General features: G+C 52.8%; 5 protein-coding genes across 5 annotated transcripts; 4 read left to right on the forward strand and 1 right to left on the reverse strand.

The window, feature by feature from the left end:
• Positions 1 to 161: 161 nt before the first annotated feature.
• A1O5_09767 (uncharacterized protein) lies at positions 162 to 1,137 on the forward strand (the record flags this gene model as incomplete). Its single annotated transcript, XM_007750345.1, has 2 exons — positions 162 to 259; positions 309 to 1,137. 2 exons carry the CDS (start codon positions 162 to 164, stop codon positions 1,135 to 1,137), a joined length of 927 nt encoding a protein of 308 aa, XP_007748535.1.
• A 710-nt stretch (positions 1,138 to 1,847) lies between these two features.
• Positions 1,848 to 4,828, forward strand: A1O5_09768 (uncharacterized protein; the record flags this gene model as incomplete). The annotated part of the gene is made up of 2 exons (XM_007750346.1): positions 1,848 to 1,883; positions 1,940 to 4,828. The coding sequence occupies 2 exons, from the start codon at positions 1,848 to 1,850 to the stop codon at positions 4,826 to 4,828; spliced, it is 2,925 nt and encodes a 974-aa protein (XP_007748536.1).
• Positions 4,829 to 6,055: 1,227 nt separating this feature from the next.
• Positions 6,056 to 7,318, forward strand: A1O5_09769 (serine/threonine protein kinase; the record flags this gene model as incomplete). Its single annotated transcript, XM_007750347.1, has 1 exon — positions 6,056 to 7,318. The coding sequence occupies one exon, from the start codon at positions 6,056 to 6,058 to the stop codon at positions 7,316 to 7,318; it is 1,263 nt and encodes a 420-aa protein (XP_007748537.1).
• Positions 7,319 to 8,790: 1,472 nt separating this feature from the next.
• On the forward strand, positions 8,791 to 10,582 carry A1O5_09770 (uncharacterized protein; the record flags this gene model as incomplete). Its single annotated transcript, XM_007750348.1, has 4 exons — positions 8,791 to 9,088; positions 9,201 to 9,944; positions 10,012 to 10,357; positions 10,444 to 10,582. 4 exons carry the CDS (start codon positions 8,791 to 8,793, stop codon positions 10,580 to 10,582), a joined length of 1,527 nt encoding a protein of 508 aa, XP_007748538.1.
• Positions 10,583 to 11,116: 534 nt separating this feature from the next.
• A1O5_09771 (uncharacterized protein) lies at positions 11,117 to 12,403 on the reverse strand (the record flags this gene model as incomplete). The annotated part of the gene is made up of 1 exon (XM_007750349.1): positions 11,117 to 12,403. One exon carries the CDS (start codon positions 12,401 to 12,403, stop codon positions 11,117 to 11,119), a length of 1,287 nt encoding a protein of 428 aa, XP_007748539.1.
• Positions 12,404 to 12,882: the final 479 nt, after the last annotated feature.

A 12,882-nucleotide genomic window follows, 5' to 3' on the forward strand; every position in this document is an offset into this window, starting at 1 on the left:
TTCGATGGGACCGGTAGAAGACCATGTCCCAGGGGAAGAAGCCACAGTCGTCTCCGATCAGCCTCCCTCGTCCAGGAAATCGTACAGGTATTTGTCGGCCAAAACCCCGTCTTCGATCGTGTGTTCTAACCCCCGCCTATAGACGCAAGTATCGCAAAATTATGGTCACGTTTGAGGAGAAGATGAGGGAGGGAAACTTACTGTTCAAGGAAGAGCAGCGGATCATGGACATATCTCTGCGGCTAGCTGAGCAGACCGAGTAAGGCCAGGGGATGCAATGTGTTTTTCTTTTACTGACTTCGAATCAGCCAGCTGCTCCAGCTGCTTGTTGAGCTCAATTCGTGCCCCCAAGTGCCGCAAAGGCTACGTTACGATCTTCGGTCTCCTGCTGAGGGTGGTTCGGGTGACAAAAATCTGAAACCTCCAGTATCTGAAGAAGACGGACACTTAGGTCTGAGAAAGGCCAGAACACAACTACAAGCTGGAGAAATCACCCTGGCAAGATACAGAGAAATCGAAGTAGCGCTCCTCAAGACTCCAGAATTTGCCCCCAGTCGTTCGTACGCTTCACTGCTCTCAATGGCACCTACTCCTGCTCAATCGTTCGAGAAGATGGACCCGAGCAATGCCGTTTCGTGCAGCTTGTTGTCGACCAAACAGGAAGAGCAATACCTGCAAGGGTTGGATGCATTCCTCGAGGGCACGGCGACTATTCCTAGGCCACATGTGGCCAACAGTCTGGGGAATCGGAATGCAGAAAAGACAGCAGAGCGTGAACGGGAAACACAATTGAAAAACCCGGTGTCTGTCTACAATTGGCTCCGAAAGCATCAGCCTCAAGTATTCCTCCAGGACAATGAAGCCAGCACAGAAAAGACGCCTCGAGCCACCGGATCACGGAGTTCTACGCGCAAATCGGCAAACAAGGAATCTTTGAAACTGGAACAGGAATATTATGATGAGGATGGTATTGCTTTGGACAATGGATCGACATTGAGAGGAAAGAGGAAACGAGACGCTGATGGCGGATATCGACCCAAAGGAGGCAATTGCAAAAGCACCAAGCGCAGGAAGGAAACAAAGGAGGATTCAGGGCGAAGCAAGCGGATCAAGAAGCTGTCGATGGACGCCAGATAAGGGGGCCACGCAACAGGCACATGCTGATGGTCAGATCGAGTCGTAGTAGGCAGGCGCCTCGAACATGACCCGAAGAATATCTTAAATACTTGTACCAGCAGAAGTGAATCCCGTCTTTCCACATGGTGTTAGGGTTGGATGATTCTTCGGTTCTTTTTTTTTTTTTTTTTTCGGTGCACGTGTTAATAGAGAGAATTGGTCAGAATGCTTGGGGATATCTTGAAGTCACTGGTGACTGGCTGGGGATTTCCCACAAGGCCGCATCATGCCGGCAATACGAAGTGATGATTGACAGTTGCATATTATCGCCCCCAGTTCGGTTATGCTGTGTTTATGTCAGATGTCTTCCGCGAAGCGGGCGATTTTCATACCCCCCAGAAATGCCGCTGATCAGTGCTCTCGGCACCTTCTCACGTCCAGCTCCGAAAACACCAACATCAGTCGCCCGGAGTTCAAAAAGCACGAGCATTTATACCAGGACTATTGCGCAAGCGACACTGGAAAGTGCGTCTGGCTCGACCTCCCTTTCGTCGTTTGCACCAACAAGGCCAGATCGACAGGCTCCCCTGACGCCTGAATGCGACCGCAGTACCTCTTACATTGATAAAATAGACAGGGTTGTGGACATTCGACCATATACTACTACAACGATCATGACTCGAAGAATAGTCTGGTATCAAAGAGTTTAAAAAGGATAGATCTTTTTCCCTATGGCTGGCCTTGAGCAGATCGAGGTCCATTCAAGGGTGCGCTCCTCAACCTGTCTGCCGCTTGGATTACGGAGTACTGACCGCAAGCTTAGAACTACCTGGTCCGCTGGGTCAATGTCAAACAAGAGCATACCATCTCCTGGACCATTCAGCCTCACAAGAAATCCATCAATCTCGGCCTGTTCAAGCATCCGGGACCACTCTCGAACCTGCATTCCTCTTCGTCTACCTCCTTGGCGCCTCCTTCACCGGATAATGCGGCCGTCGACGATGATAAAGAGAAGCCCGATACTCACTCCACTGCGATCGAGAAGTTGACGAGCATTGGTCTGAAGGTGGTAAGATGGATAGGCAAATGTGAGGCCGACAGGGTGTCCCAGGGGAAGCACGAAGTACGTCTGGGTGAGGGTGGGAACTATGCGTTGGTCTTCGACAACACCTTTTCCAAAAGCATCTCTAAGACGGCGACAATCTTCCTCCTCACGTACCCCACGGCATGTCAATCGCAGATCCAGTTTGGCGCGCAGTTGCACCATGGGCAGTCAATGGCCATGGCAATGGCCATAGCCAACACCTCTTCCCAGTTTTTCAAGAGAAGTCCTAAACTGAAAGCTAGGGATAAAGAATCCGTCGACTCCCTCAGACAGGCTTCCATTAGCCAATCTGCCGGTGGTACTATTGCACCGGTTCCCGACCAAAGGAAACTTGCAGAGGACCCTTCTTCGATTCACACGGGAGTGTTGCAAAAGCTGAGGCGAAAAAAACATCAAGGATATGCGCGGAGGTTCTTTTGCTTGGACTACACCACTTCGACCTTGTCGTATTACCGCGATCGTAACTCTTCAGCTCTTCGTGGTGCCATTCCCCTCTCTCTGGCTGCCATCTCAGCCAACAGCAAAACGCGAGAAATTTCAATCGACTCCGGGGCCGAACTCTGGCATCTTAAGGCGAACAACGATGCAGATTTTGAATCATGGAAACGGGCTTTGGAGACTGCGACTCGGCTCATGCTAGAATCCAAAACGCCGGTCGACAATCTACGCCTTGAAATGGGTGACAACACCGACGGGGAGAAATCCGCATGTGAAGAGCAGGAATGGGCGAGGCTGGAGACACTGCTCAGTAGAATATCAGGCACACGAGATGCTGTGCGCCGCCTCTGTCTGGATACGTTGGCGCAGCCGGGGTCGCTACATTCTCCGAAACTTGGAGCAACTTCTGCCAGCACCACGCCCACGGAGGCACCGAATGGAGACGATTACTTCAAACAAGACGAGAGGCGACCATTTTGGAAGCGCAAAGTCAGTACGACTAATAGCCAGGCCAGTATCTTTAAACGCAGCGTTTCTGCGCAGCTAGCCGTGCCGCTCCCCGGTGTCGAGCCAATCCTGCGAAATGGGACGCCTCCTCCTCCAACAGTGCCTTCGACGTCGCGACCTCTCATTCATCACGAAGAAAGCATGTATGATCATTGCCGGGCATTACTTCATGATCTCGACGGGGTGGTCAGTGAATTCTCTCTGTTGATGGCCGAGAGCAAGGTTCGGCGCACCACACCTCCGAAGTCTGCGGTTTCACGATTGAGCCTCCAGACGGTCGACTCACAGGAGTATTTTGATGCAGAAGATCATAACCATGTGCTCGATATTCACAGTGATACAGATCATGAAGTTGAGACCGCCGAGGAAGACGAAGGCTCTGCGACCAGCAGCGACGTTGGGGAAGACTCGATTCACGCAGTGAGGCGCCGATCGGGGAGCGTGTTTTCATATCTTCCTCCTCGGGCCAGATCATTGGCGCCGTTGCCGCTGGATCCGATCCCTAGACGAGAGAACATAGCCGCCCCGACAATCATGCCCCCCAGTCTTATAGGATTCCTCCGCAAGAACGTGGGCAAAGACCTGTCGACGATCTCAATGCCAGTATCGGCGAACGAGCCTTTGTCCCTGTTGCAGCGAGCAGCCGAGCAACTTGAATATTCTCAATTGCTGGACAACGCCGTCCGATCCAGCGATGCCTTTGAGCGACTCATGCACGTGGCGGCATTTGCTATCTCGTCGCTTTCGAACACGCGAGTCAAAGAACGATCAATCCGTAAACCATTCAATCCGATGCTTGGGGAGACGTTTGAACTGGTCCGGGAGGACCGGGGGTTCCGATTCATCTCCGAAAAGGTATCGCACCGTCCTGTGCAGCTTGCACTGCATGCCGAGTCTGAGAATTGGACATTCACTCAGTCACCTTTGCCGTCGCAGAAATTCTGGGGCAAGTCGTCGGAGATCATCAACGAAGGGAAAGCGCGGCTGGTGCTTCACAGTACGGGTGAAGTATTCAGTTGGTCGGCGGCAACGTGTTTCCTACGCAACATCATCGCAGGCGAGAAATACGTGGAACCGACGGGCACTATGACCATCTACAACGAGTCTGCGGGTCACAAAGCGGTTGTCTCGTTCAAAGCCAAAGGCATGTTTTCGGGCCGTAGCGAAGAAGTCGAGGTGCAAACAATCGACGGACAGGGGCAGGAGCTCTCAATGGGTCTGAGCGGCACATGGACCCAGTCGTTGCAGTTGAAGGAGCCGGGCAAGCTGGGCCAGAGGACGACCATCTGGTCGGCGGGACCGCTGGTGGAGAATGCGCCGAAGCATTATGGCATGACGCTCTTCGCGGCTCAGCTGAACGAAGTGACGGAAGCGGAACGTGGGAGAGTGGCGCCCACGGACAGCCGTCTCCGGCCAGACCAAATGGCGCTGGAAAGCGGGGATCACGAAACGGCGGAACAGGTCAAGAATCAGTTGGAGGAGGCACAGCGGGCGCGGAGGAGGGAATTGGAGGACAGCGGCGACGAGTGGAAGCCGAGATGGTTCTCGAAGGTGGAATTGGGCGACGAGGTGGTGTGGAGGTTGAGGACGGGGAAGGAAGGATATTGGGAAGAGAGAGCGCGGGGAGAGTGGACTGGGGTGGTGCCAGTGCTGCAAGTATAACAAAGTACTGTAACAAGTACTGTACTTGGTAGGGAGAGAGAAGGGCGGGCAGCTGGATGGATTTCTGTGCCTGCTTCCATTTGATTCTAAGTACTTGTATTTGTAGCGAGTACGGGGGAGTACTCGGTCATATTAGCTACTTGTACTGCAGCACGAGGTACACCAGTCTTGACCAGTACAAGTATATGATTGCTCTGTTCTCAGAAACACCACACCGGAGTCTGGTCTCTTGTTCTAGTCCCCCCCTCTTTTTTGGTCTAGTGGTGGAGATATCTTAACACAGCAACAGTACGAGGTACGCGGTAGCGAGTACAAGTGACAGTTCTGGTAGTTCGTCCCGTACCTCTCGACCCAATGGCACGGTCACCAGCCCCACGTTTTTGCCAGGGACGAGCCAGTGGATGCTTTGGTTAGTATTACTTGCTGGTACGAGAAGTTTCAAGCTTTATCAGGCCGGCTCGGCGGCGGTGGTGGCGGGAAGTGGTCGCTTGATCGCCTGGTCGCTTGGTGTCTGATGTCACCGTCACACAGATTCTGGCGTCTGCCTCTTGACGTCTGGAGCGATTATAAGTCCAGTTATTCTTATTACCTGAGATTGCAGCCATTGGCAACGTAACCACTGACATGGTGTTGCCCAGCTCCGTCTGTTCCGTTTCCTTTCCTGTTTGCCCAGCCTCGACCTCGATCGACCGACCTCAACCTCAAACCTCAACCAACAACTTCCCCAGATTCCAACCGTTTCACCCTTTCTCGTTATCTTTCCCTTTTTTTTTTCCATTATCTCTGCCCCCCCCCAGCACCCGTTGAGACCTTATCATATTTCTATCCTCTGCCCTCGATTTCAATTGTTCTGTTTCTTTGCATTCCTATTCTTCCCGATCTGCCAACCAGCCAGAGTCGGATCGAGCGAGTCTGAGTCTCTTGAGCCTCACACCATCTGCTCGCCTGCTCCGTACGACCCAAAAAACCCCCCCCCCCCCAAAAAAAATGGAGCACTGACTTCTGCCTGAACCACGGCCCTCGAAACGTTCCACCCTCTCGAGCCACACACTGGTCGCAGGATTTTCCCAGTCTTTTGTAGTCAAAATGAGCCTCACCACCATCTCTCGATCGCCGCCACGCAGTCTCTGATGAGCATCCGTCTACTTGTATACTTGCAGCGCCTTAACACCTGAACAGAATAGGAAAATGGCCGTTGCTCGACCACCTTCTCCTCTCCCACGGACCATGAGTACGCCTCCCACCACTCCCAAGACCAAGCCCGGCGCCGAATCCAAGCTGCCACACGCACATACCCACACTTCGGCCCTGACTCCGCCCACCTCCCCACGTCAGAGCCGGTCCTCTTCCAACATCTCAGAACTGGCGACGACCATTCCCGCAGTGCCGACTCATTCTCTGCTGGAACTTCCGCTGAAGTTGAAGGATGCCACATTACACCCCATCCAAACCGCTGCCGTCGGTCAGAGCACTTTGCCCGAGACAAGGGTCGGCGAATGTCCCTTTGACATTGAGATCCTCAAAGACGAACGTGGTCAAGACGCTGTCTTCGGGACCGGCGCCTGGAGCACGGTCTACAAAGCCACCACCCATGTCCAAGTGAGGACCGTCTCAGGCTCCTTGACACCGCCGCTTTCCCCGGCACTTGCGACTCCGGCCCTCGTAGCAGTCAAGAGACCTGCGCGCCGAGACGCAATCTCCATTTTGAAAAGCGAAGCCAAAGTGCTCAGCCATCTCCATTCCATCGCAAATAGCGAAAAGTACGTCGTTCCTTTCTACGGCACCGTCGACGAAACCACCCTTATTCTCGAAGCCATCCCCTTCAGTCTCGAAGACCACATCCGACAATGTGCAGCCGTGGCTTCCCAAACCTTGTCCACTTGGACCATGGCCGACCCAGTCCTCGGCAGCGATGCGAAATGGTTTCATCTGGCACGGCAGCTCATTTCCGCCCTTGCGTGGCTCCACCGTGATGCACGAGTCGTCCACGGCGACATCAAACCTGGCAACATCCTCCTGACGTGTGTCCACGGGTCGGGAACTGACGTATCCTGTCGGCCAGTCTTCGCCGACTTCTCCTCGGCCCAGCGGCTTGACATGGAGGACATGACAGCAAATACGCTCTCAGCCGTCACCAGAGAATATACCGCCCCCGAGCTTCTCAACTCCAAAGTTCTCCGGGACCCCACGTCCACAGCCACACCAGCTTCGGATGTGTTCTCCATGGCAATCACCTTACTGGTTGCGGCGACGGGGCAGATGCTGGTATACCCCGGCTCGGTGTTACAACGGCAGGCCATGGCCACCCAAGGATGGATGGTGTTGAGTTACGTTCGGAATGCGGAACAAGGTTCGCGGGTACCTAGATTCGGCCTTGTTGAGAGAGTTCTGGAAAGGGCCGTCTTGAAGGCGGACATGGGAAGAGTGAACGCGCAGGAGTGGCTGGGCATTGTCGAAACCATGGCACAAGGGGATCCTGGGAAGTTATGAGAAGCACATATGAGGTCGGAAGGAGAGATAAGACGAGCCCATCGGGCGACGGCGCATGGCCCTCGCAGCGGCAAGAGGGCAGAGATACCCTTCTTTCTGGCGTCACAATTAGGTTGGGGCATGATTGTGTTTTATTGTCTTTGCGTCTCACGTCAGAAGAGCCGCGGCACATGACGCATTTTCTGGAGATACGAGGCCGAAGCTGGACTTCACCTCGACAAAGCTGGTCCGGAGAAATGGCGATATTGTCATTCGAAGACACCTCGCTGTGTCTGGGAGCCGTGGCTTGCTCGCCATGTTTGAATGAGATTGATGTGTTTGACTATGACGGGGGGGGTGGAAAAATGTACCAGGGAGGATATGGGACAGGGCAGGACAGGGACAGAGTGGGCCGCCATATGACTTATTTGTCTCGGATATGGGAGAGGCTGTATATATTGGATTGTGTATTGATAGCGAGCGGGTGGAAGGATGTACATGACGGGGATCATCTCCACCATGTATGTGTTGTACTCACGTCTGTCGTCTATGGAGGCTGTTTTGCTAGTGTAGCAACTATGTAACCCGATACTTGTATAGATGGACCCGACTCCATGGCCTTCCTTCATACGAGGGTGGCAGCCTTGTCAACTTTGCCAAGCCTGCATGACCTCATCGACCTCGCCGGCAACCTCCGCCAGCAAGTCGATTTCCACTAATATGGCTGCCTACTGGTTTCCCCCGTACCTATTACCTACCAAGTATATCGCTTTGTACTCGGCACGGAATCCCTACCGAGTGTGGCGTCTGGTGGCTTTGGGCACCTTTTCGTACTTGGTTTGTCTCAGTGGATGGATCGTTTCTCCATATCATCGAGCATCGGGGGAAATGACTTCCAGTCTCCTCCTCCACCTCCTCCGCCTCCTCCTCCTCCTCTTCATTCTGCCAGACAAACGCACCACATGTTTCGCTTACAGGACTCTCCTCGCTCCACGGGAATTCTCCCTCAGTGCCTTTGCCACCCATTTCCATCATATCTGTGTCGAAACCAGGTTCATCCAGGAGGAAGCTCCTCCGGCGACCGCTGCTGAGCATGACATCGAAAACATGTGCAGATCTTTTGCCCCGAGGGAAACGGCCAACCCGCCCCGTTATGTGTCCGGATTTTCAATGCCGTATTCTGGCCGGTTTTGTCCCTCCCTGTGGCTCTGGATTGCGTTCGGCCACTTAGCTGAAGGTTTTCTCGTCATACTCGATGCAAGGCATTCGTAAAGGTATTTCTGGCTTGTTATTCTGACATCATTGCTCGCCTGGCCCACCAGGTCTGGGCCTTGCAATATCAGATTAAAACACGTTCCATATGCGAAATGTCCATCTTCACTTCAGTCAAGTTACCAACCCAAAAGAGTCCTACAAGATATTCGTGTGGTTTTTCTGATCTCGATCTCCGCCATCTATTTTCAAGAGAAAATTTTCGCTGAACCTTCAACATAATGGACAGCGTCGACCCGGACTTCGAAGGCCGCGTTCTGGTGGTGGCCAACCGTGTGCCCATCTCCATAAAGACCACTCAAGAGGGCGAGTTTGAGTACAGCATGTCCTCTGGTGGCCTAGTTTCTGGACTCAAGGGCCTGGCAAAGGCCATTGATTTCAAGTGGTTCGGTTGGCCGGGCATCGACGTGCATCGCAATGACAAAGACAAAGTGCGTCGACATCTGCAAGACAATTTTAATGCCGTCCCCATCTTCCTGTCTGAAACCCTTGCCGAAATGCATTACAACGGCTTTTCCAGTACGTCGATTCATCATCCATGTCGTTGTCATTGTCATCGCCTTCGGCCTCCCTTCTCTCGGACCTGTATCAACATCGCCATCGTGTGACCCTCTCTAACTCAGACTGACAGACTCAATCTTGTGGCCGCTGTTGCATCGTATGCCCGACCAGGCTGGCTCGGACGAGAGATGGTCAAAAGCCTACCAAGAGGTCAACGAAATCTTTGCGGATAATATCGTTCCCTACGTGGAGGATAACGATATGATCTGGGTCCACGACTACCACCTCCTGCTCCTCCCAGGAATCTTGCGTGAGCGACTGAGTAAGAAAAAGAATCTCAAAATTGGATTTTTCTTGCACACGCCCTTTCCCACCGAGGACTATTTCACCATCCTACCATTCCGGGAGCAGATTTGCAGGAGTTTACTTCTCTGTGACGTGGTAGGCTTCCACACCAATCAGTACGCCAAGGACTTTCTGGAGAGCGCCCGCATCGTCCTCAAGGGCGTGTCGAAATCCCCCAGTGACCTACATTGGAACCGCCGAAAGGTGATTGTACACGGCTTCCCTCTTGGCATTGAAGCAGACGAGTGGAAACAGAAGTTGGAAACAGACGCCGTCAAGCAAGAACTCGCCAACCTCCGCGAGGAGTTTGACGACCAGAAGATCATTCTCGGAGTCGACAGGCTTGACTACATCAAAGGCATCCCGCAGAAATTACGCGCCTATGATCGATTCTTGACGGACCACCCCGAGTGGGTGGGGAAAGTCGTCATGATCCAATTGGCCATTCCAACCCGAGAAGATGTGGACGCGTATCGAAGGCTGCGGGAGGAGGTCGAACTTCTTGTCGGCCGTATCAATGGCAAGCACGGTAGGACTCTGCTTCAAAAGACTCCAGCTGGGTCTTGTCTCCAACATACTGACCCTTGAAAATATAGCAACATTTAAGCACACGCCCATCCACTATTTACACCGTTCAGTAAAGCCGGAACAACTCTGTGCCCTGTATGCAGTCTCGGACGTCTGCATCATTTCCTCCATCCGAGATGGCTTGAATCTGGTGAGCTATGAGTATGCGGCATGCCAGGAAGAACGCAAGGGTGTCCTGATGATGTCGACCTATGCCGGGGCGATCAAGACTCTGCCCCCATCTTCCGTGATTCTTCTCAACCCCTGGGACGCACCTCGGTTTGCCGAAAGGATCAACCAGGCGTTGAACATGGGTATAGAAGAGAGGGCGAAGAGGCACAAGGAGATGATGCACGTTGTGGATACTTGGACGAGGTGAGTAGTGTTCCGTCCCCAGCAAGCACAGGGCAGATATACACGTTTATACGACGGAAGCTTACATATGAAATCCCGGGAAACAGTGTCAAGTGGGGCAAAGCCTTCCTCCAAACCATGATGAAGATGGAAATTCCCAAGGATGCCGACATGCCGGACCGCGACTCGCTGGAGGAATATAATTCAGAGATCCCGGACTCTGAGACTGGCACGATCAAACCCTAGGACCTGTCACCTAGGTGCCGTGCCTTCGATCAATCTTCAAGGGCATCCGAGCGAGCGGCGTCGGGTTTCAGCATTTGCTACTATCCTCTCATATCCTCTATCTCTACCATACTACACGCCATTATATTATACCATACTCTGCCATGACTGTAAACTCCTGGTGCTCTGTCTAGAGGAACCACTTACTAACTAGCTGGTCTTGGGCATAGCCCTGGGTATAGGTTCGATCTGAGTCTAGGTTTGAGTATAGTTCTGGGTATAGTGCTGGTAGAGTACTAGAATCTGGGACATGATGTTCTCCCTGCTGCTGTTGCTGCTGCTATACATTACGTGTTGATTTCTCTCATAACTTTCATTACTCATCGTTCGAACATCCTCGTTTGTAGACCATGAGCATTCCGACACTAGTAAGGTTAGTGGATCGCCGTACCTTCAATTTCACATGCCGGCTCCAATCCCATCTCCTCTCTCTGCCTCTGTTTGCTCTCTTAGATCACTAAAATTCATCTTCAGCCGAGCTCAGGACCAGCAAAACTATCCAACACTGAAATCCCTCCTCTCGACCGCGCCGCCCATACTCTCGCAAAACTCACCCAACATCCTCCCCCACTCCGCCATCCTCTCCTCCATGTACGTGTTCTCCTTCTTGTTCTTCTTTGACAATATACCCCTCTGGCACTCCCAATCCCAGTACTCGCACATTTCCTTGCCATCGCCCGTCGTGATCGGTCTTATCTCGTGGACGCGTTGCGTTTGTAATAGGAAGCGAGGGTAGCTTCTTGGAGGGCTGTAGGAATTGGTGCTGCTCCAGACAAGTCTATACACGCCAGATATGGAAGTTGTATGAGTCTGAGTGCGCGACAGGGATGCCCGTCCAGGTTCGTCCTGAGGGTCGTCTGGACGAGAGACTTCGGTGACGACGACGCCCTGTTCCCTCATTTCTTGACTGTGGGGCAACTTCATCTTCATGTACAGAATCATTTTCGTACCGAGTTGGATCCGCACAGAGGGTTCGCCGTAAAGGGCGTTAATGTGTAGTTGCCTCCTGTGCTGTGAATTGGTGCCGGATTTGCGCCGCGAAGCTTTGGCTGCGAGGGCAGTCGACTGAGTATTGGCGGGTGCTGGCATGAGAAGAGAGGCATTCCCGGGGGATTCGAGTAGAACCGAATTGCTGTTTGTGTTTGCTGATGGAGGAGGTGATTGCCCGGGGGATAGGGAGGCTTTGCGGGCCTCGGTTGCAGCTTGGTATTTTTGTGCTGCGGATAATCCATCAGGGTCACCGGTGCTGCCGGTGCCGTTGGCGTTTGTAGTTGAATTTGATCGTGAGGGCCCATCCACACTATTCTGTGAGATTCCCGAGAACCTGCTAGCGTTGCTAGCTAACCTTTGTCGTATCACAGGCGGAGGACTAATGGGCCGCTCAATACTCGCTGAGCCTCTACTTCCAGGCGGTGCAAGGCTGGCACCCCCGTTCCCAGCACTCGAACCACCACGACTTCCCCTCCTATGCGCTGTGGAATACTCAGGGCCCGGTTCTGACATGATTGCTCCATCGGTAATGTCGGAGTCAAAATTTACCGCGATGGAAGTATTTCTCACCAGCTCCTCGATTTCGGCTAGTGTGGCGTCATCTTCGTCGTCCGGTTGAAAAGTGATTGTCACACGCGGCATCCAGCGGTTCCAATCTTTCCAGGTTTCGGTGTTACGGAGGGTACGGAAGACGAGGCTAGCGGGGGCATTGATGCGTGTGCAGGAGGAGACGTAGAACGTAGCCGTGGACTGAGGTATGTCAGGGGTTGAAAAGTCGGTTTTGGTGGCCATTCTGGTAGAAACTGGTCTGAGGAGGTTGGATCTAGCAGATTTTTTTTTTTCTTTCTTTGGAGAGGGCCGTTGTTAAGAATCGCAAGGTTGGTACTATATTATTTTGGCGTGTCGTCCCGAGGATTTAATGCTTGCTTTGTGGGTGTGGTTTCTGGCGCGTGAGATATTTTTATACGGCTGAAAAGGCTCAGCAAAGCGTACTCAAGGTCGAGCTAACATGACCGACAAGTCGATCAAAGTCGTGATGGATGAGGAGAAATAAACCTAACAGGGATCTGCATGCGCTGTATGGCACAAATGAAGCTGGCTTTCTAAGCGACAAGTTTGAAAGCGGGAATATACAGTATTCATGAGTCTGAGGTGGCGCACGACTTTATGGCCCGACTTAGTATGGTGGTGGTGTTGGTGTTGGCAGCGTGCCTTACTGTTTGGAAGATCTCAAAGTTCTCAGGTCCAGATGCCCGTCAAGTTTGCGGCGA

This window comes from Cladophialophora psammophila (genome assembly GCF_000585535.1).
Source record: "Cladophialophora psammophila CBS 110553 chromosome Unknown aczJe-supercont1.17, whole genome shotgun sequence".
NCBI classification, from domain to species: Eukaryota; Fungi; Ascomycota; class Eurotiomycetes; order Chaetothyriales; family Herpotrichiellaceae; genus Cladophialophora; species Cladophialophora psammophila.